Below are 23221 nucleotides of genomic sequence, written 5' to 3'. Positions count from 1 at the left end.
CTTTCCTCTGTGTTTCAGGGTCGTTGGTGTTGAGTGACTGGGGGTGTGGGGAGCAAGGGTCAAGGTGGAGCAGAGTGGAGGGTGGAGCCTCTGTGGCTCCAGCAGTTCTGGTGGTGGTAGTGTGTGATCCACCACTCTCACGGTGACCTGCAGGCAGGACTAGAGAGCTACTATGGAACACATAGGCAAAGGCAGGCTCGTTGGTGTCCACGAAGCCCATGGGTGCCCAGCTGAGTGCCTGAAGGCAGGTCTTATACAAAGTTAGGGAGATGATCATGGCCAGGAAGAGCTCAGGTTCGTATCTGGGGCTGCCACACCTGCTCATCTTCAGTGAGCCCTTCACTGGCTTGTGCCCTACTGGCTCCAGCGTTTAGTTCCTGGCACATAATTTCAGTCATTATTGTGTCCGTACAAATAAATTTGCACAGACACGCCATGTGGGAAGTTATCTCTGGGATTCGTGTGTGACAGACCAGCAGACCAGCAGGTGTGACGTATTTGACTCGGGTCCACTCAGGTGTGAAAGTCTTGGCCCTCGCCCTGTTTACACTGGGTCTGGTAGCTAATGAGCTCTGTGTGTTACATCATTGGGCCACGTGTTCGCTTTCAGCTGCCTCCAGCTTTGCATTTCTTCCTCTGAGATCTGGAGAGATGCTAAATGCAACTCCACCCAAGAAGCCTGTCTACACTGGAGGTGAATCCTATTTAACACGCATCGGGTCTGCCAGGCGATGCCCCCAGGGTTTTTCTACTATGAACTCATTTTTTTTTTCAGCTTCCCGATAAGATCATTGCTGATTTTACGCCATTTCACTCATTTGTTCATTCATTCATTAATTCACTCACTCATGTTTCGTTTCTTCAGACAGGATCCTGAGTAGCCGATATTAGTCTCAATTTGTTGTGTAGTCAAGGCTGGGCTTGAACACCTGATCCTCATGCCTCTGCCTCCCAAGTACTGAGAAAACAGGTATGTGCTTCCATGCTCAACTCAGTACCATTTTTTAGATGGGGAACTCAAGGCTCAAAGAGAGACAAGGTGACAAGGCTGGTATCAGGAGCTGGGAGCTTTGCCTTCATCCTCTTTGTCCCTACAAATAGGAACCGTTATAGGGCCAATGGAGAGCCACAGTCCTAGGTCTCCCTGGTTGGTGCTTAGGTGCTTCTCTGCATCCAGACTGTGTCAGACACATTGGGTATACATCTGTAGAGAAACAGCCCGGTGCTGACCCCTTGGTCTTGCCCTCTAGAAGAGGAGACGAGGGACTAGGAGCCTGTCTCCCCCAGTGTGCGCCACTCACCTGGCTGTGGGGTGACTTCCCAATTGGGTTTTGAAGACTCCGTGGGGGTTTGCCGAATATGCCTAAGCAGGACATCAGAGACTGAAGAAGTAGCATGTAAAGACGCAGAACTAAGCTGGCTCCTTCAGTAGGTGGAGCACTGCTGGTACTCAGCATGCAGACATGGTAAGACGCATGGGAAAAACCGTGTCACCTACATTGGAGAGGCAGAGCCAGCAGTGTGGGCTGACTTCATCCCAGGACTGTGGGCAATTTAACATCGTAGTTTCCAAACAAGGTTAAGATCTCCAAACCCTGATTCACTCAGTAGTGCTGTTTTCCCTGCTTCTGACATTGTAATACTGAAGGAGATTTGAAAAGTAAATAACTCCATATGTGAACTCTATTGACCTCGTGCCAAAAAGAATGATTTTTATTTTCTTCCACTCATTTCTTTATTATTTTTTTTTCACGAGCAATTCCCCTTGGCAAAAGTTATTCTCAGATGGCAGGATAAGTGCTTTGAGGGGTTTTGTTTTTGTTTTCAATGTTTTTCCCAGTGGCTTTGATTGCATAAGAACATCGTGTAGAATCACTCCAGTAGATTCTTTATAGCAGGGATGGTGGCTAAGACTGATTACATAATCGTTCCCTCAGTCTATTCTCAGAACCTAACATGTTGCCAGAATATGAAAAGCTAACGATGGTAATGGATTTGAACATCTTTCCAACTCACGGGTCTGGGCACGGTTGCCCTCACATTGTTTACTGTGGGGCAGAAGTCAGTAGTCCTGATGTGGTGTTCACCATGCCTGCGCTGGCCACCCAAGATTCAGTGCGGTCTGCTCCGCCTTGTCTGCACAGCTCACGTCCCCGGCAGCACCTCTCACGTATGGCTGGTCTCACACGTGCTAATATTTGGGTGGGGAAAGGCAGCAAACTTCTGCTGTGCTGAGCCTTGTGTTTTGCAAGAAGAGCAGAATGCCATCTGTTGGAGGAGGTGCGGGAGTATGCAAAAGCTGCTGTGAATTCCATGAATGCTTAATTTGCTGTAGAACTTATTTTAAGTTTGTTTTGTTTTTTTAATTTGGAGTCTTTGCATTTAGTTAGTTGTTTGTTTTTTTGTTTTTTGTTTTTACTTTTTAGAATAGTCCTTATCAGTGGCAGAAGATCCTTCTGTAGTATATTTTCCGTGCTGCCGTACCGAGACAGTACCCAAGTCGGGTATGTATATGCATGCATGCTTTACAGTTCTCTGGGTGAAAAGCTCAGACACCAATGTGCACAATGTGACTTGCCTTTCTGAATTTGCCTAGATTTGATGTTACAAATTCAGTGTTTGATTTTGGGGGTATGTTCTACTTTCTTTTCAGCCAGAAAACTTCCTTGGTTTTGTGTGTGTGGAGGCGTGTGTGTGCGTGCCTGTGTGTGCATGTGCGCGCGTGCGTATGCTCATGAGTGCAACTTCCCCACCATCTGCCTATTTCTAATGTCCATTTTATCACCTTGTCCATTACTATAAACCAAGAAAACTATGAGGTTCACCGTATGCCACTGGGTCGCTCTGACTGTTGGAAAAGGTAGGTTGAATGAGGGCTCAATCCTGTGACTGGACTACATCTTGTGTCTTGGCTTTGGTTTGGAGCGGGACTCCTACCGCAGGGCAAACATGTCACAGCAAAGTGGCACCAGGAACTGCATAACTGGAGTCTGGCAAGAGAAAAGCTCCCCTCGCTGGATTAACCCACCCTGCCTCTGACTCTGAGCACAAAGCAATGGTAGGGGGTGTGGACTTGCACACCCCTTCTCACCACAGCCTGCAGCTTTTGGTTCCTCCCTTGTCTCTCGACTCAGCCCTACTCTAGCACCTGTCATGGGGGCTGCTGGGATTTGGGGAGGGCAGTGTGCCACCTACGTCAGGCACATAGCTGGGTGCTGACTCCGCCTCTGTTCACTAGGGACTGGAGCTGTCCTCTAGTCATTGAGACAACAGGCACTGTAGATCACAGCCCTTGGGGACAATGTGGCCCTGCTGCTGTTTCACCACTTACCCACCCTGCACTGGTCCCACAAGCTGTCCCAAGGCTCTGCTGCTGTGGCTTTGAACTCTCCTCCCTGTGGGTTAAGCGCTTAGCCTGATAAACTTCCTGGTCCTTACATGGACTATGTGATTACGACAAGAGCATCTACTGGTCAGATAACTGCCTTACAGAGCACACCAAGTGTCGACGTTTTTACTTCTACACCCTTAGAACAACCTTGCAAAGTAGGTGTGTTCTAGGAAGAAGTAGCAGATCTTACAGCTTGGAGGTTTGAGGCTCATGCAGGAGCAGCCATGGCTGGCTTCAAGGATGTCCTACAGAAGCTTTCCTTTACCTGCCTAACTTGCCATGGCCACAGTTGTCTCAGAAAGGCAGCCCGTTTCCAGGGAAACCAACCGTGGCAAGGCCCAGAGCATCTGAGTGTGAGCAGCCCCGGGGAGGTCTGTGCCAGCAGCCGATGGATCTCTTTGGGCAAGCCTCTTCTGGCCATGACCTGGATGAGTCCTAGGGAGCTGCCTCATTTCTCTGCACTCCTTTGCTGACCCTTCTGATGGATGCATTCTTTCTCCTGCTCCAGCACATTCTTTCATTTCTTTGCGTACTACTTTCCACTTGACCAGGCACTGGCGATGCAGGGAGAGAGGATGGGCATGGTACCCATCCTCCTGAACTTAATCCATGAGGGGAAGACAGATCAGATTACACAGACAGACAGACAGACAGACAGATAGATAGAGATATATATGATGTCACTGTTTAAAATAGATGCTGAAGATGTTCCAGCAGGACCACTGCCCCTTCCTAGCCAAGGAGTCATTCCATTTCTGTAAGAAAACCTGGCTTCTCCATTCATTTCATCTTTGAAATGTTCACATTAGATTCATTCCCCAGGGGTTAATTTCCATATGCGGCTACCCCTCACTGCTGTCCCAAGAGCTTTAGCATTTTACAGCTATGATCTCTGAGAGCAGTGGTCCCAGGCAAGAGTGGGAACGGGAACCATTTGTATGGCCCCACCTTTTGCGTGGCCACCCCTGCCCTGCAGACAAGCCACACAAGTTCCACTACTGTGGCAATCTTTCCGGGATGGAGCATTGATGTTATCTCCTTCCCAGAGGGCACCCGGGGCTCACGGGGGTTTGTGGAAACAAGGTTCCCAGCATGGCACATGGCATGCTGAAAGGTAAGTGAGTGTGGCCCACTGATCAAGACCCCCCCCCCTTTTTTGACAGCAAAAATGGAGAGTCTGTGTGGAGAACTTTGAAGATTGTATGTTTTTCAGCTGTGGCTTTGAAGGTTTGGGTATTTTTCCTTAAAGAAATGTTCAAATGGAGCTTATCCAAATCATCTATCTCAACATGGCTCCGCGTGGCCTTCTCCATTTTTAGATACCTCAGAGAAATGCAGGCTGCCAGGTAGCTGGTCCCTGAACAGCGTCGGTTCATGCCTGATGTCCCTGATGCTAGGAATGCCTGCCTGCCTCTTAAACCGCCTGTGAGCCTGACTGTTCTGCATTGTGGCCCTGGAGACGACATTTGGATGTAACTTTATGTCTTAGATGTGAGCAGATTCGAGTCTACCATTTCTCAAAGGTGTTTAGTTGAGGAAACTAAGTGGCCCAACAATGAATTCTATACCCAAAGAATACAGTTTCTCCAGCCTGGTGTCTGTAACAGTCTGCCTTCTACCAAAGGAACAAGGAAACTGTGAGTGACAAGGTGGTTTACTGTGCTCTTGACATTTTAATAAACAGACATCCTGTTTATAAATAAATAGTAGCCCATTTGCCATAATTATCCACTGATAACTATAATTCTTTTATTAATGATTAATGGGAAATAAAGGTATATTAATAGATACATCTAAGAAAACATGCATGTCAGTCCACTACGATAGTATTTGCTAGTAACAGCTGTCTTAGCTCGTGCACACATTGACTTATTATATAATACGTCTCCACGTGGAGGAAGCTAGTCCTGTGACGTAGCCATCTGTCACAGCAGTCTAAGGCTGGAAAGACCTTCAGAGGCCAGACAATCTGCCCTTCCTGCTTTGATTCCGGGGTGGCCAAGGTGGGACTAAGGTGGGGGTTGTGTATCATTCCTAGAACTCTGAGCTGTTTTCTGGTTCCCATGTTTCCTTTGTGTTTCTCTGTGTGGACCAGGGAGAGGACCTGGTCATTCCAGACTGTTGAGTACAGCACACACCAGTGGGGGAGATGCTGCACAGCCCTAGCTTCATCACAAGAGGATTACAAAAAAAGAAAACTCCCTAGTCCGTCTGCATGTACTTGAACCTCCTTTGCAGGGCAAGCGTCTCTCAGATAGGCAGCCTTGTCTTCCTGGATGTGTTTGCTGACTTCCCTCACGGCATGGCAACTTCCCAACTCCATCTCCCATAGTCTTGTTTCACCCCGCCTCATCTCCTGCTGTGGCAGACTCTCCCTCTCCCTGTGCTGAACCCTGAGCAAATTCTCTACCACTGAGCCACAGCTGCAGCCCTGATTACTTGCTTGGTTTTATTTTGAGGTAAGGTCTTGCTACGTTGCCCAGGCTGGCCTCAAACTCATGATGCTCTTGAGTAATGGGAATTATGGGGATGTGCCACCAATGCTCTGGGTGGAGTCTTAAATGAAGAATAATTTCCCCATTTGGTGTTTCCTGCCTTTAGTCAGAGGGAGGAATGGCTGTTCTGGTGCTGTCCTGAAGTGCTCCCGCTTGATCCTCCAGGCACCTTCCCCACAGAGCCCATCTAGGCTGCTGGCCTCCTCTTTTAGTATTGGAGAGGGATTTAGGGACTTGTAAGTGTTTGTCCCCAAGTCTAGACCCAACGTGTGACTGCTGCCTCTCTTGGGGGTCCAGCGTTTCTGTAAGAGGGTCACTCTTCATAGCAGAAGACATGTCATCACTGCCCCCATGGGCAACAGGACTTTCCAAACAGAGTTTTCTTTCTACTCAACTTAATTTTATTCTGTATGGGGCATGTGTGAGTGGAAGTGCCTGCACGGGCCAGAGGTGTCAGGCGCCCCTGGAGCTGGGGTTACAAATGATTGTGAGCCCCCTTATGTGGGTGCTGGGACCAAATTCAGGTCCTTTGCAAAAACAGTTCATGTTAGCCACTGATCCGTCTCTCCAGACGCCACAACGCTTTAACTGCTCCTAAATGTGGTTTAACTTACACAGTTGCCTACATGTAACATTTCAGAAAATCATCCATTATAAATTTCATAGCTCTTTTTTCTGAGCCTCCGCATTAGAAACACGGGTCTTGCCTGCAGTAGGACACCCATGTGACATGCCCTACAGTGGCTCTGCACACACGAGTGCATGCAGGGTGGCAGTGGGCACTCGGTGTCCTGAGCAGCAAATGCAGAATTCCTATCATGGTCACGGTTGTGGGAGGCACGCAAGACCTCACAGACTCTCCAGGAAGAAACAAAAACTGGCATCGGCGCCAGGAATAGCCCAGTGGGAGGCAGTGAAGCCAAGGCAGACAGATGCCACACCCCCGGCCTCTCCCACGGAAACACTACCATTGCATTTCCCGCGGGTCCCCCGGGATGGCCGAGAATGCCTGTCTTGCCCAGGTGTGACTCATTTCCTCCATCCTACTTTACAGGAGCACTTAACTCTAACAGGGCCTGGGCCACCTCTGGGGAGCTGGGAAATGTGGCTTTCCATCTCTCTGGAGCCTGTGGCCTTGGCAACAGTGGTTCAGTTCACTGAAGATCCTCTTGTGTTTACTTGGAACCTGGGGAGGCCAGTGAAGAAGCCCCCTTTCCAGCATCGTCCACAGAAGGAGCCTCTTGTCTCCATGTCTGGGGCAGGCAATGTTATAATCCCCCAGTAACACCCCCTTCACCCAGTGACCCATTCCCTCTGCCTAGTCGACAGAGCCACTCAGAATAGCATAGCAGCCGCAGCATGTGACATGAGCCTTCGTGGGAGGGGACTTGGCATTTCATCATCACATCGTCCTTCTCACTGAACCCCTAGGCCCCTGCTCACCCTCTTTTGTGGTCCTGACAAGGGTCTTTCTAGCACCGTCTCTCCCCATGGCATCTCAGAGCCAGCAAGATGCCTGTAGATGTTTGTCCGGCTTCCCTTCCTTGGGGGTTTCCATCTGGAATCCTGCTCTGTCACTTGCTGATCCCAGCCTAGTCTGAAGGAAGTCATCCGTTCCAAAGATTCCGTAGGCCCCTTCCCCACCCCTGATACCTCACCAAGGCTCTGCTAAGAACCTCTGTCCAGTGCCTTTGCTGAGGTCTATAGACGTTCCCATTGCATGGTTTTTTGTTGTTGTTTGTTTTGTTTTTTGGGTTTTGTTTTGTTTTGGTTTGGGTTTTGGTTTTTTGAGACAGGGTTTGCCCTGGCACTAGCTCTTGTAGACCAGGCTGGCCTCAAACTCACAGAGATCCACCTACCTCTGCCTCCCAAGTGCTGGGATTAAAGGCCTGTGACACCACGGCCCAGCTCATAGCCTGTATTTTAACTTGTGGACGTGGACTGTGTCTTAGTTCCTCTCAAAGGATTTCTGCATGGAACACAGTGAACACACTGCTTTCCTAGAGAACTAGACGGATGGGTGACGTGTTTGTCAGGGCTGAATTTCTAGACTTTGAGGATTTGCTCATTTCATGGAGGAAGCAGAGCATGGTGCCACCAAATGTGACAAGAAGCATGCTGTGGTGAGAGCAGGTGTTCTGTGGAGCCCTTGGCGTGTTCCTTAGGGTCATCTCCAGAGAAGCAGAGAGCTGGACAGGTGGCCATTGAAGGGCCTTGAAGGGACTAACGAGGTGATCCAACTGGGGCCATGGGCTCTGCCTCTCTCCAAGGGACTTTGTCACAGCAATAAGAAACTTGCTAAGCCTGGAGCTTAGCCCTTTGCTCCGGTGAACCCCAGCTAAGCCCCTCCTTTGTGCTCCCTAGCCAGATGATCCAAGGTCCACACAGCTGGGGCAGACTGCATTTTACCTCACTGGTATGGCAGGTGAGCCATGCTGGGCATTCAAGCTTGTTGCTGAGGTCACATGGCTTCTGCGTTCTATCTTTTCCTAGGCCCCACTGGTGTCTCCTGACTTTTGTCAGAGTTGGTGGCTTGACTGTGTCTAAAACAGATCAAAAGATAAATAGCACATGCTCCCCCCACCCCTGCAGGTCCACACACTTTTCTTCAGTTGCACCCTGCCTCTGTTTAAATAACAGGCCCTTTAGGTGGAAGCCAGCTAGTTAGAAGGGGACAGTTTTCCCAAGGTCAGTGCTGTGGAGACAGGGTGGAGACAGGGCACTTCATCTTGGGGCGAGGTGACATCCCTGCCATCATGTATTCTAATCACGCCCTGTAGTCCTTTCTTCTTGATTCTTTGTAGCGGCCAACAGAGCCATCTCTGTCTAAGTACACGCCTCAGAAAGATGCAGGAATACTGACCCGCTTGGACCCGCTTGGTGCCCATTTTTTTTTTTTCAGATTACCCAGATGTGAGGTTGGTGTCCCACTGATAGTCACCAAGGGTCGGTCACACCTCACCCAGCAGCTCACAGGCTCAAGAACAAAGTACTTCTGAGGACACAGGAGCCCTTCTAGGGGTCATTTGTGAAGGATTTTGAAATGGTGGGTACCTAGCAGTGCTAGTTCCAGTGCCTTCAACAAAGGCAGCGACTTCAGGTCAGGAGGCTTAGAGAAGCACTTTAGTGACATCGAGTTAGCTGTCACCTTTTCACCTCACGGTTTCTAGCAGTTCTGACAACACAAGTTTACTTGGAACTCGGTCCCTAAAGTGGTTCCCCATAAAACTGCTCTAAAGGGGTGGGGAAGTCCACTGCTCCCCAAGCCATCTTGGCAATCTGTGTCAATGGGCACCTGAAGCCAGGCAAGGGGTCGGCCCAGGGGATGAAGCTGGCAGCCCTGCTGACCCCAGTTAACTCAGGTGTTCACGTGAGGTGGCTCGGAGCACCTGCCAGGCCGTGGTGATGTGGGGAACATCAGTGGGAGGTCGTTCTGTGCAGCCCTGCTGACCCCAGTTAACTCAGGTGTTCACGTGAGGTGGCTCGGAGCACCTGCCAGGCCGTGGTGATGTGGGGAACATCAGTGGGAGGTCATTCTGTGCAGCCCTGCTGACCCCAGTTAACTCAGGTGTTCACGTGAGGTGGCTCGGAGCACCTGCCAGGCCATGGTGATGTGGGTACATCAGTGGGAGGTCATTCTGTGCAGCCCTGCTGACCCTAGTTAACTCAGGTGTTCACGTGAGGTGGCTTGGAGCACCTGGGGCCATGATGATGTGGGGACATCAGTGGGAGGTCATCCTGTGCAGTCACAGATGCAGTCCAGCCTGGCTCCCAGGCAGGCAGCCAGCAGTGTGGCTCGCCAGGTACTGTGTGTTCATCTTCAGATTTTCTTTTATTTTTTCCCTCTCAGTACATGCATGTTAAAGCAGGTTTAGAAAATGCATAAAAATAAGGCCAAAATTAGCAAGCCAGACCTCAACAGAGCCATTGTTAACATTGTGGTCCATTTTCCTCCAAAGTTGTCTTTCCCTCTAGTGATTTCACAAATAGAGCACACAACAGAGGTGGGTTTCATAGTTGGTTTGTTTTTCCAGACCCCACCTTTCACAGCATGCTGGTTGGTGAAGCACAGTAATAGGGAAGGGGACAGATGTGGCCCATCTCTTCTCCTGTGGCTTGAATTCAAGCCTTCTTGTTGCTGTAAGCACACTTCTCCGATGGCGCTTGTAAACTGTACCATTCTCTGGAAGCATCCCCAGCCTAAACCAGCTCCTCCTCCTGCAGCGAGTAGTTGCCAAGGCTTTACCCGCATTAGTCATTGCTGTCCGCCTTGTAGCATGGCCTGCAATCAGGCCTGGAAGCTCTCAGCACATCAAATGACTGACATGCACTTCTGGACTCTTCCCTACTTCGTAACCAGTGTGCCATGCCCCCCACCTGACTCTCCTCTCCTCTCACCCTCCAGCCCCTACCTTGAGCTTTGGGGCCCCCACTATGGGACCAGGAGTGGAACCTCTAGGTGCCGCAAAGGGTTTGTGGAGTTAGATATAGACATTTAAGAAATGGTGATGGAAGCTGGATTGGCCTCGGAGAAAGAAGGCAAAGGCAGATCAGAGAGGAAGGTAAAAAACCTTTTAAACAGTTGGTTTAAGGGTCAGTCCCAAGCCAGGAAACCAAGAGAGAGACTCGGCTTCCTTTAGTGTCTTTCTCCTCTTCCACCCCCTAGCCTTTTGCTCAGATGAGTTTGTACTTCAAACTTCTGGCTTGTACTTTGAGGCTGGCTCGCTTCCATTAGAGGCTTTCAGCCTTTCAGGGCGTAGTGTGGCCAGTGCCCCTTTATAACATTGCATCCATTAGGAAGGTGCATTCCGGTTCCAGACTGCCTGTGTAGAGGGTTTTAGAGCGCAGTGCACTAGAGTGAGAGACAGTCGGCAGAATGTGAAGGGTTATCCCAGCTCTGTTTCCATGCTAAAGGTGCTGCATCTTTGCCCAAGGGCTTCTTTCCTGAAATATGCAGACATCAGTGGGTGACTCTGCCTAGGCATCTGACCAGAAAGAAGAAAGTAAGAATGACCTGGTGGTTGATTTGCTATTTGGAGATTTGGAAAAACAAGCTAGGTGATTCTGGCCAAACCAGTGTCTATGATATGCTGTGTGGACACAGCCATTTGTGTGACGGTCCTTAGTTGAGCAGTAGGTACTGGATCCACTGTTTACCAACTCAGCAGGGGGCGGATTGCTCAGTGGGGTGCAAGGTATCTTTGGGGGTGTGTCCTAAATTGTCAACAGCTTGCACATGGTGTTTGTGTCCTTAGCTTTTGGCATGAGGCAATCAGATGAGGTCATCTGCTTGGGTCCATTTCCTGATAACTGGCCATTCTGTGACAAAGAACAAATTCTATTCTTAGAGAGCTGTCAAGCCTAAATGCACCGCCTGGTCTGGGGCCCGTCCCCTCCTCTCCACCCACTCGCCCCAGAAACATCTCTTTTCCAAACTGTTTCTTTCCTCACACCAAGCATATTCCCACACAGCGACCAGTTCTGCCCTGATCTAATGGGTGAATTGTGCCATTATCTGGCTGTTTGCAAGAGCTGCCTTTAGACAGAGTTTGGTATAAGCTCTGTTAAGACCTCTCCATTGTCTGCCAGTCGCCCTTCTGGGGATGACTTTCCCGTGATGTGCAGAGTCTGAGAAGCCAAGATTTCTCAGCTAAAAGCTGCCTTTGATTTCACTTTTTTTTTCTGTCTGCTGTGGCCTTTGTTCATTGACTTTGAACTTTGGTGGTATAACTCTGCCTCCATCCCAGCAGGAGAAACTGGTCCGGGATGTCCATTGCACTTGAAGGAGTAGTGTTAGCTCTGTAACTGACAAATACGAGATATGATGAACTTAGGAAAAGGAAAAGGCTAACAGGTTTGTGGTTTTAGAAGTTTCAGTCTGGGGCTTGGGGGTAGGGCATGTATAAAGACCTGAGTTCGATTCCTGGCGCCCACATGAGAAAGCCATGGAGCAGTGGCACATATTTGCAATCTCGTTGCTGGAGAGGCAGACAAGTGGATCCCCTGGGCTCTGTAGCCAGGGAGCCTAGTCTATCAGGCAAGCTCCGGGCCAGTGAGGCACTGCCTCAAGAGGGTGCACTGCTCCTGGGAACAGCATCCAAAGCTGCCCTGTGGCTTCCACACATACATGTACAGGCTTCTACACATACATGTACATACATGCACATACACATTTTCAGTCCATGTTTCATTCACTACAGGTGCTGGAGCTGAGTCATGGCCCTCACAGTAGGATTGCGGGATGGGAGTTTTTTCAGTAGCCCCTTCTAGGGCCACCTCCTGACCTAAGTCCTCCATTGAGCCCTCCTAGGGACTCCTCCATCTCTCAGTAGTACACCAGGTGAGGGAGCAAGCCATTTAACACTTGACCTTTGGGGGACAAACTACAGCAGACTACAAATGGGGCTTCCTGACAGCGCACCTGTGTCCTGGAGTCCCACGGTGTGTGATCTCTTAATTAAAACTCGCTCACAAGTGGTATTTCCTTTCCTAGTCCAGTTTTCAGAGCTCTGCTTTCTTCTACTCTCTTCTTTTTGAAGGCTCTAGAAATCCTGTTAATATTTAATTAGCCCTTACATTATTTACACATCCAAGTGTTTGAGCCATTGTGGTCCTTTAAAGAGCAAGTCACTGGGTGGTGCTCCCAGCAGGTGCTCCCAGCTGCTCTGTGAGTCTGAGCTTAAGACACCATTAGAGATGTCACCATGGGGCAGAGTTCAGGGCAGCCAAGTCTTAGAAGCAGAAAGCCTTGGAAAGTCCCTAACTGGATCACACATGCCTTTCCCCATCTACTTTCCAGGTGTAAGTATTCAATTCTTAATTTTTTTAAGTATTATTGTGGGAGAGTGTCTGTGATGTGGGGTGCATGTATGTGGGGGTCAGAGGTTAACTTCGTGGAGAGGTGATTCTCCGCTACCTTTCCATGTGTCCTGGGGTACACACTAGCTCAGCTGGTTTGCATTGCAACCAACTTTACACACTGGTTTGCAATCATATTTTTTTAGATTGGGTCATTGATTTTGCCTCCAAGGGAAAGAAAGGACTCTGAACTTCTCGTCTGGCAGGGAACCCTGTTTTCCTACCGAGATCAGTTGTGTGCATTAATGATAGCCAGCCAAGCCTTTTAGAAAACACAGAGTTGGAAGCTGGCTATGCAGAGGTTAATGGGGAGGGGTCCATAACCTTTGCGCACATGATGATGTAGGTTGACAGGTGGCTCTGATCAGGTGACGAAGTAGCCACTGAGGCTAAGCCTGGGGTCCAGGGGCTGTCAGGGCTGGGGCGTACAGCTGTGGAGGACGCTGGAGCCCCAGATGAACCAGCCTGGTTTTTCAGCATGTAACTGCTGCTGGCTGTCTCCCCGAACATGCTTTCATCTATTATAATCCCCTCTCATCTTGCCACCCTGGCCCTGTCTCTATCCCCTCCCATTCCCCAACTGACCGGTTCCATGGTTGGTCTTCGCCCTGCATTTGCAAACTGTTTAAGTTTGTTTAGCCTGAGAGTTGAGCTGAGCGGGAAAGCCTGGCTAAGCTGCAGTGTCCCCTGGAGCTGGGGTGACAAGGAATTAGAACCCAAAGTTGTCCGTGGCTCTTCACCAGTGCTTTGTGACCCCCGTGGAAGTAAGTAGATGTTCTCCTACAACCTCATAAGCCATATTTGTCCCTGGGCAAAAGTGCCACATTTGAGCCTTAATATGTGTAAATCTGGAATACCCCAAGTGGGACTTGAACTTGCCATACTTTTAAAGACAGGTACTCCTATGCAGGCCTGGTACCTACCCCTGCCTCCAAATGCTGGGATTAATGGCATATGCCACCATGCCCACTGCCTTTTTGATTTTTAAAAGCAGTTGGAGTCTCAGTAAATTAACATTTGAACCTTACATATATCTGGGATTAAAAGAAGATCCTTGGCTTCTCAGAGAACGTCTGCTTTTAATGGCTTCATTCAGCCATCGCTCTGTGTTGTTGTCCTAACTGTGAGTTTAAGGCTGGCGGTGAGTGAGTCCCATTATATTTTTAATAACATCTTATAAGATTTTAGAACAGTGGTCTAAACATTAAGATTTTATCCCTGCTCCAGTGGGACTTTTGGTTGATTTTTTTCACTGGATATTCTTTTTAAAGCTTCTCTTTGGGTACATCAGTGCAATTCACAGAGAGCAGCCGGCGACACCCATGGCTCTGTCAACTCACACATGAGGCCAAGGCTATTATCTGTAATATTAGGGAGCCCATTGTGAAATTGCTGTTACTATGCCAGTCATATGGCTCCAACGGCAATTTCCTGCATCCGTGCTAATGTCAGGTTTCAGTGACATTTATTGAAGCACTTAGTGGGAAAAACCCAACCCAGAGAAGATGGACGGCCAGCATCCTTGTGTTTTCAGATTCCAACAGATTCAGGAAAGGAAATGGATATGTGCCTGAAGATGGATGTAGCTCAGCTGGTAGAATATTCGTCTAACATGTGCAAAGCTCTGGGTTCAGTCCTAGCACCACAGACGACTGGGCATAGTGGCACCTGCCTGTGGACCCAGTCCCAGCACCACAGACGACTGGGCATAGTGGCACCTGCCCGTGGCCCCAGTCCCAGCACCACAGACGACTGGGCATAGTGGCACCTGCCTGTGGCCCCAGTCCTTAGGAGGTAGAAACAGAAGGACCAGAAGTTCAAGATCTTTTCTGCTGCTTATTGAGTTTCAAGGCCACCCTGGGCTGTAGCTCAGATTCTAAAAAGGAAAAACCACATTCAGTGATGATCAGAAATGTCATGGATGAGCTGTTTTCTGGATCTGACTCTCGAGGCACGTACGTGTATGTGTGTGTGCTCTTAACTCACACCCAAGAGCCAACCTGAGAGGATGCACAGAAGCCTGGATCCCAAACATCACCAAGTCACGTTCTAGAGTGGCTAGCATATGCGTGTACCAGCTACAGCTGAAAAGATTCTGTCCTCCCTCACCTCCCTTTCCAGTCTCCATGACTATACAAAGACAGACGCAGGGCAGTGTTCTCAATCTTCCTAATGCTGCGACCCTTTACTACAGTTCCTCGTGTTGTGACCCCCAACCGTAAAATTATTTCATTGCTGCTTTATAACTGTTATGAATCTTAATGCAGGCTATCTGATATGTGACCCCTGTGAAAGGCTCATTCGACCCCCAACGAGATTGCTACTCACAGGTTGAATGCCGCTGGCCTAAGGGATTTTGTAATGCCTAGGACCTAGGGGCCACACACTGGCCATTGCTTACTGATGTGCCCTGACACTGCCAACAGTTTACTACAGCCCCCCGTGGCCCCTCCAGTATGCCTGTGCCACCTGCATTGTGGGTTCCTACACCCCCCATAGCCCCTCCAGTATGCCCTGGGCCACTTGTAGCTGTGGGTTTTGGAGTACTGATAGAATGCCAAGCAAGAAGACCCTGTGGTCACCATTTCCTCCCCATCGAGGGTCACCTCGCTGTTCTCATTGTTCTTCCTGCCTTGAGGATGCCTTCACAGCCTCCTCAGAGAACTCTGGCTTGAAAGGTAAACATCCCTGAGGCTACAGACAGCAAATGGCCAGGCTACTTTGGGGAAATAAATAGGGAGAGCAGATCCACATTATTAAATACACTGTATGTGACTGTATGGTTTTATCATGGAAGTTACCAATGAATGGATGTCACAATCCTAACAGAAAAGGACTAAGAGCTCAGTATGGTAGCCTCTAGCCACCAATGGCTATTTACATTAAGCTGATTAAAATTTCATACAATTAATATGAGCATTAATTGTATTCTCCACACTCTGGGAACTGAAGCAGGAGGATCGTGGACTAGTATAGGCTATAGAGTGAGAGTCTCTCTCTCTCTCTCTCTCTCTCTCTCTCTCACACACACACACACACACACACACACACACACATGCACACACATACACAATTCATACAACTGGAAAATGATGTGGGATGCCCTTCTATATATGTCTTGATTATATTGGTTGATGAATAAAGCTGTTTTGGCCAATATACCAGAGGAAAGCCGGATGGGAAATCTGAACAGAGATAGAGAGAGTGGGTGAAGTTGAGGTTATGCCATGTAGCTGCTGAAGGAGAAAGATGCCAGAACATTAGCAGTAAGCCACCTCATGGTGATACATAGATTAATAGAAATGGGTTAATTTAGATATAAGAGCTAACTAGGAATATACCTGAGCCATTGGCCAAACAGTATTAAGTATCTGTGTGATTATTCAGGTCCCGGGTGGGGGGAGGGCAGGAAACAAAAGCACAGTCTCCATTTATAGAAAAATTAGCTTTCTTAGCCAGACCGTAGTTCACATGTGACCAGTGACCACTGTGTGGGACCGTGTAGGTGGAGAACATGAACTGGTCCATCCTAAATCATATCTGACCTGAGGCATAGTTGAAGATTCATCTTTACTCTCTCACCCAGCTTGACCCTGGCCAAGGCACAGCGAATATTCTATTAGAAGGTAAAATGGCACGGGGGAAATGGTGACACTAGCAGGTCACATGACTTGACACATGCAGGGAAGCCTAGGGTGGAGCCTAGCCTGACCTCTGTGGACCCAAGTGTTCCTGAACACTTGGACAATTTCCTGGGTCCATGAATCTGTGATTCTCTACACAGAGACTGTGGGTCTGCTCCTTATGAAGTATAGTTTTGTTATAGCTTTATTTCCCTTGTGTGGGAAGAGGCATGACTGGCTTGCCCTGTCCACTGGGTTGTGCACTTTTAATAACTGACTGGAGTCAGGCTGTCCTGAGGACTCAGTAAGTCAGCTGAAAAAATTCTGATAGGAGCCACAGAGCACCACAAGACAGCCACACTGTCACTGGCAAATGTCTTAGTTTCTTTACCTATGAGATATGTGCAGATGGATGAGACAGAAAACACTCCTGTAGGCCCCTGCACACAGGTGGCTTTGAGATTTATTCCTCTGGTTCTTCTTGCCCCCATACCCTCAGAAGATGGTACCTACCTTTCTATTAATGTCAGCCTTCAAGTTTTTAATGGTACACATGCTGCCCCCTCCATATTTGTGGTTGATTTTGAGAATCACTATAGGTAGCTCATGTAGAAGGCAGATCAGTCAGGTGATGTTTCTCTGAGGTTGGCTAGTTTCAGGGGACCCAGTGGCCTGTGTAGGCACTGATTTCTCTTTCCCTAGCATGCTCTGTCCTAGCAGCCAGTTCAGTCAGCAGAGCAGCTCTGAAAAGCCACACACATAATCCTGGACACCCTAGCCCTCGAGGAGGGTGGTCTCTATCAGAGAGGACATCACAGAAGGACTTCGATACACATGAAAGCAGTTGCCTTGCCTATAACATTCTTGAAGTCCTCATTTGGATGACTTGTGCCTCCTTGTTACATTTTTTTGGTTTGTTTGGTTTGGCTTGGTTTTTCAAGACAGGGTTTCTCTGTAGCTTTGGATCCTGTCCTGGCACAAGCTCTGTAGACCAGGCTGGGCTCAAACTCAGAGATCTGCCTGTCTCTGCCTCCCGAGTGCTGGGATTAAATGTGTGTGCTACTACCACCCAGCTCCTTGTTTTGAGTCTTGCAATGCTATATTCCCAAACATGGAAGGCAAGCTTGATGTTGGGAATTACATACATGGGTCAGGTCTTGGAGAAGTATTTATAATGTTTATGGGTGGGAGGGAGGAAGAGAGGGAGGGAAGGAGGGAAGGAGGGAGGGAGGGGGGAAGGACAGACATATAGGAAGGGAGGGGACCCTATAAACTGAGAACTTGTTTGCCTTTGTCCTATGTGACTTTGATGTCATTTTTGAGTGTGGTGAACCATCTCCTCAAGAAAATGGCTTTAAGGATGCAATGTGCCTAGGTACCACCAGCCTAGGTCTGCTGGCTGACTTTGAAGACCGCCCCAGGCCATCCTTGGCAGGCCCACAGATCAAAGCAGTGACTCAGCTGAGCTGGAGGTGTTAGCTTTCCTGTGTTGGAAGTGGAATTCTTTCCCTTCTCTTCTGCTCATCACTCCCCAGCTCTTTCTGTCTTCCTGGGTTACCATCAGCCTTTCCATATGGCTTTCTCTTGCTGATTCTCAGAAGTCTCCATCCGGGTCCCATGGTGAGTCATTCTGCCAGTATAAAGTGGCCTTCACCCTCAAGCACTGGATCAGACAGAAGCTGGAAGGCAGGGCCAGACATGGCTGCAGTCTAGAGCCCTGGGGTGTCACAGAAAGCTCTGGATCCCCTGCTCCGTCCTGTACTGACTAGCACAGGATGCTGGACGACTGTCATAGGTAGTCAGAATGACACTAGGTGACTCTGGAGGGGCTCATCCTTTGACACAGTGAGTAATTCTACCTGGATGTAGTCACAGCAACCCTATCTCGCATCTCCGGGGTGGTGTTAAGTGTCAGGAAGAACATTCTATAAAGACTCACTCCCCACAACATGCTGTCTTGGTGGCCTTGACAAGCCTCAATTTCGTCCTCTGTAAAATGGATTAATGGTAATATCATCCCCAAACACATGATGGTAAAAGGCCATGCTGTTGGAAGGCTCATTGTTATTACTGGGACACGCACTGCTATGGAGTTTGGTCTTAGTACTGTGGCACTGATCCTTTCGTTGCTAGCAAGGACCTAGTAGCTGGATTTATCGCAGCTGATAAAGAGTGGCAAGGAGAGGTGATCTTAGTAACTTCAAAAAGAAGCCAGGGTCCCAAGAGACCCACTGTTCACCAACCAGGAAAGCCTGTGTGTCTCAAAACACAGGCCATGTTGAGGATGTTGGTAATCAAGGGCTTCCGAGCCCCTTCCTCCTCACGTGTTCTGTTCATTGGATTTCATATACACTGCAGGCGGTATGCGAGAGTGACCCCCCCCCCAGCACACTGAAGCCCCCAGAGAAAGGCAGCAAAACCGTCATTTCACAGGGTGACTGTGCTGTTTTATGCAGTAAGTGTCACATTTTGGAAAACACACACAAGCATTTCTTCTTGGCTTGTCCTTCCTAGGGACCTGAAGTTGGATGGAGGGAGGCAGTCAGCAGGGGCCATGAGCCTGAAGGAGATCATTGGCCTTGATGGTGTGGAACTGGGTGCTGATGGGAAGGTAAGGTTTCCAGTATCCGACACAAGACCCAGGATGCAACACAGAGCTAGGATGTAAGACTTACTTGCAAGGTTACACCACATCACTGCAATTCTGCCAGTGTGCGGACAGAAACCGCTAGTCAGTAACTCAGCAGAGGCCCGGCAGGAGGTCCCGAAGTATATGCATTTCTCTGCTAACACTTTTTATAGATGATTGTGCAATACTCACACACAAGCACACATCCACATTCCAGGGTGGGGTGATGGTTCGCCTCTCTATAAACTGGAGGTGCTGGTGAGCAGTAGTCCAACCACTAGTGAGGTTTTCTCTTCTCCTGATCCGGGAAGCCCAGCCCGGTGGCCACTAAACCGTGGTCAGTTTGCTGTCCCACTAAACAGGTACATTCCTCTTTCACCCACAGTACTGGGAGCTATTATACGCTGACCTCTGGTACTGGGTAATAGGTTGTCTCTGTACAACCTCCAAAAGCCGGCACCCCTGTGTCCAAGACACAGTCGCTAGTCCAGGCTTTATGTGGGTTGCGTGCTCGTCCTCATCCTAAAGGGTGAATGTTCACCGAGGAAGGAGGAAGGTGGAAGGTTAGGGTCGAGCAGAGGGTCACAGCCAGATCTTTCAGGGACACATGAGAGGAGCCAGAAGTCCTTATCAGAGACTCCTGAGGCCTGGTGTATTCTGAATCCTCTCCTGGATTTAAGATACCTTGTACGTGGCATAACATTCCAGCACATTCTGAGATGGTACCTTATTGTCTAGCATGTGAACATTTTGGCCACCCACCAGGATAGACAGACCGGATGGGGCCAGTTAAACTACACAGTTCAGAATCTGTTCAGGTGAGGCTTGGGTATGAAAGTGGCACCAATTTGGCAAAAATGAATATCAAACAAGTTGCCTTTTTCTTCCTTTCTTTTGTTTTGTTTTGTTTTTGAGACAGGGTCTCTCTATGTAGACCAGGCTGCCTTCAAACCTAGAGATCTGTCTGCCTTTACTTCAAGGGTGCTAGGATTAAAGATGGGCCCACCAGGCTGGGCTACCAGTTGCATTTTTCCAATCCCATTAGATTCCAGAATTGCGTGTTTTTTTAAAAGCAAACCTGATCTTAGAGTAGCAACGGAGCAGAAGACAAGCCGGCCACCCCAGGCATAAGCACTGCTCTTTGTTCTTTCCTCTCAGACAGTGTCCTATACCCAGTTCCTATTACCCACAAATGCCTTCGGAACCCGGAGAAATACCATAGACTCCACCTCCTCCTTCTCCCAGTTCCGGAACCTGAGTCACCGCAGCCTCTCCATAGGCCGGGCCAGCAGCACCCAGGGGAGCCTTGACACAGGTAACGTTAGCTCAGAGGGTCTGGTGACTCATGGCAGGAGGTGCCTCAGTTTACAGTACAAATGGGACAAGGTCCATGGGTGAGGTGAGGCGGGCAGGCACCAGGTGTGAGCACAGGTCACACATACCCAGAAGACCTTTCTCTTAATTAGCTGCTCTGTTACCAGCCCCCAGGGCCAACCCATGTGGGAGAAGCCCAAGCCCAAGCTCTCTCCCAGCCCCCAGTCCTTAGGCTTTTGTATTCTATTGTGTGTTCTGCCTTCTGCATTTCCCACATAACTGGATCCTGACATGCGGGGCTGGGTGCACGTTTCCGTTGCTCACAGTTGTGAACGGGGATAACTTCTGAGCCGCACATTCCACGTTCCCGTTGCTCACGGTTATGACCGGGGTTAACTTTTGAGCCGCACATTCCACGTTTCCGTTGCTCACAGTTATGACCGGGGATAACTTTTGAGCCTCACATTCCATGTTTGCCCATACACAACTACAAGGATGGAAACTCTTAGCAAAATTCCAGCTGAGGGTCTAGGAAATGGCTGGCAAAGTACCAGCCACAGAAACATGAGCGCCTGAGTTCAGATCCGTGGCAGCCACGTAAAAGACCAGCACTAAGGAGACAGACAGGCAGACCCACAAGTGTTGCTGGTAACTGGCCTGGCAGTATTGGTGAACTCCAGGTTCAGTGAAAGACCCTACCTCAAAGATGGTAGAAAAGTGATTGCGAGAAACATTATATCAACCTCTGGTCTCTACACACACACTTGAATACCTACACACAGACTTACAAACTCATGCGTACACTTACACACACTAACCCTAACCCACACATGAAATTCCCTAGGTCAGTCTGCCCCTGTCCCAATTCCCCATCACCTGCAAAGGTCATTTGTGTCAGTGTTTTCTAGTGGCTGTCACGGCTGGTCATGGCCCCGAAGGTCACTGTTTACCCAGGTCATGGCCCTGAATGTCACAGATGAGTTTAGCAATTCTCTCTGAGGCTGGTCTAGGACCATGTGCTGTGACCTACAAGAGCATAGGGCACATGCTGTGTCAAGTTTTGTGTTCTTCTGGGTCAGGGAAATGACCACATAATTTACTAACATAGCAAAACATCAGAATGGTAAGAACTGGCCAGTCTTTTTGTAAACATGTGGATGTACCTCATTGCCAAGCAGAGACGGTCCCTAGACATCAGCCATTGGAGTGACTCTGGGACAAATGACCCTGAGGCCGCCTGTCTTCAATAACTGTTCTCAGCATTTTCCCAGCAACCTCAGCTGGAGTCTGGGGCCCCTAATTGCCATTTTGCTTGTGCCCTTCAGGAAGTGACCTGGGAGACTTTTTGGACTATGACCCAAATCTCCTGGATGACCCGCAGTGGCCTTGTGGCAAGCACAAACGCGTCCTGACTTTCCCTTCGTACATGGTGAGTGGTACCTGCTGACGGGTTGGCGGGTCTGTTAGTGCTCACAGCATCCTGCAGAGGCCTCGGGGAGGTCTCTGGACTTTGCACCTGGGATATTCTATTGAGTTCTCTAATCAGAGTTGCAGGATTCTGGTTAACTGGCCTAGGAATGCCACTTAGAGAGAGGCTGAGGAGGTTGGGTCCAGTGGACATGAAAGCTACCTCCTAGCTTTAGAGGCCTTCGCTTCTGAGAAGGGCATGCCAGAATACACACCCCGGACTCCACCAGGGAAGGGCCTGACCTTTTCACGGGAGCACCAAGTTCAAGCTGAGCTGAGTCTGAATCACCTCAGTGACTGTAAGTCTCCACAACACCCCAAACCCTGTGTGAGTAGGACACAGGTGTTACAAGCAACACTGTTCTTGCTGTGTGTATTCCATGACTTCCTGGTTTCCCGTGTGTAATTTTGATGACACATTCTGGCTGACTACCTTCCCTACCATGGCGGACTCTGGTAGAGCTGTCCTAATTGCTGGAAGCAGGAAAGAGTCTACTATGCAGAGAAATGGACTGACCAGGCCTGTCAATCACAGCATCAGCAGAGGGAACATCTGCCCAGATGCCCTGCCTCTCCGTGCCTTCTGCATCCCATGGGCACTTCCTCCCCTGGCTCACTCTAACTCCTTATCTTAGAAGCCCTACCATCAGCATTGAGCCCAAGGAGTCTCACCGAGGTCTTTTGTGTCTATAGAGGCCAAGGAGCAAAGCGACTCCAAGTCCTCAAAGGTTGCCTGCATTTGTGCTTAGAGTTTAGAACCCCTGGTCAGCACTGGGCCTTTGCCGGTTACTATCAGTGTTTGTAGTCAGAGCCTTGCTGTGCCATATTGGGTAGAATGCACTTCCAAAGTAATTTAATTTAAAATGATTGCTGTCCTCACTTTTAACTACTTACCCCTCAGACCCCTCAGCTCCTAGCATGGTTGTGTTTATGTAGGGATTGTTGGGTTTTAATGTTCGCAGGTTTGTTTGTTTGTTTCTCTTTCATGCCCTGTTCATTCAAGGAACACAGCAAGACTCATTCACCTCGGTGATCAAAGTGACAATCCAGTGACAAAATCCTGTGTCTTGTTCTGAAGGAGCCACCGAGAAGTTGCTGTCTGCATGAGGACATGCGTTTTCAGTGTGGCCCACTTTGTCCATGGTTGATCACTTGATTAACTAATTTGGGCAGGAAACTTGCTCAGAACCCCAGGGAGACCCTTTGCTATTGGCAGGAAGTGGGGAGCTGAGCCTCTGGCTCCTGAGTCGGGCTCTGCTCACTGATTTTCCCTGCTTCTTTCCGAATGGGCTGTCTCCGTGCAGTCAACAGTGGGAGCTAAGGGCAGGGTATGAGGCCATTCTCTGCCGAGAAGATTAACCGATGTCTAGAGGTTTGAGAGAGTATGAAGGTGTACTGCTTGTGGCTGATGTTGGGGTCCTGCAGGGGACTCCCCGATGGAGAT

General features: G+C 49.1%; 1 protein-coding gene across 3 annotated transcripts in view; it reads left to right on the top strand.

Annotated features, from left to right (window-relative positions):
• The window catches only part of Cables1 (Cdk5 and Abl enzyme substrate 1), a 103364-nt gene that overhangs the window by 64897 nt on the left and 15246 nt on the right, over positions 1 to 23221 (top strand). For 2 of the 3 annotated variants that reach the window (XM_041660356.1, XM_041660353.1), the window contains exons 4-7: positions 2427 to 2504; positions 18882 to 18978; positions 20155 to 20311; positions 21636 to 21739. In XM_041660356.1, the coding sequence (XP_041516290.1) occupies positions 2427 to 2504; positions 18882 to 18978; positions 20155 to 20311; positions 21636 to 21739 (436 nt within the window). The remainder of the gene's footprint in view (positions 1 to 2426; positions 2505 to 18881; positions 18979 to 20154; positions 20312 to 21635; positions 21740 to 23221) is intronic. The other variant, XM_041660354.1, reaches the window with a different exon arrangement.

This window comes from Microtus oregoni, unplaced genomic scaffold (assembly GCF_018167655.1).
Source record: "Microtus oregoni isolate MIOR12 unplaced genomic scaffold, Mior012 000011F_ref0000422, whole genome shotgun sequence".
Classification (NCBI taxonomy): Eukaryota; Metazoa; Chordata; class Mammalia; order Rodentia; family Cricetidae; genus Microtus; species Microtus oregoni.
Note: the sequence above shows the minus strand (reverse complement) of the source record. Positions and strands in the feature narration are given on the sequence as shown.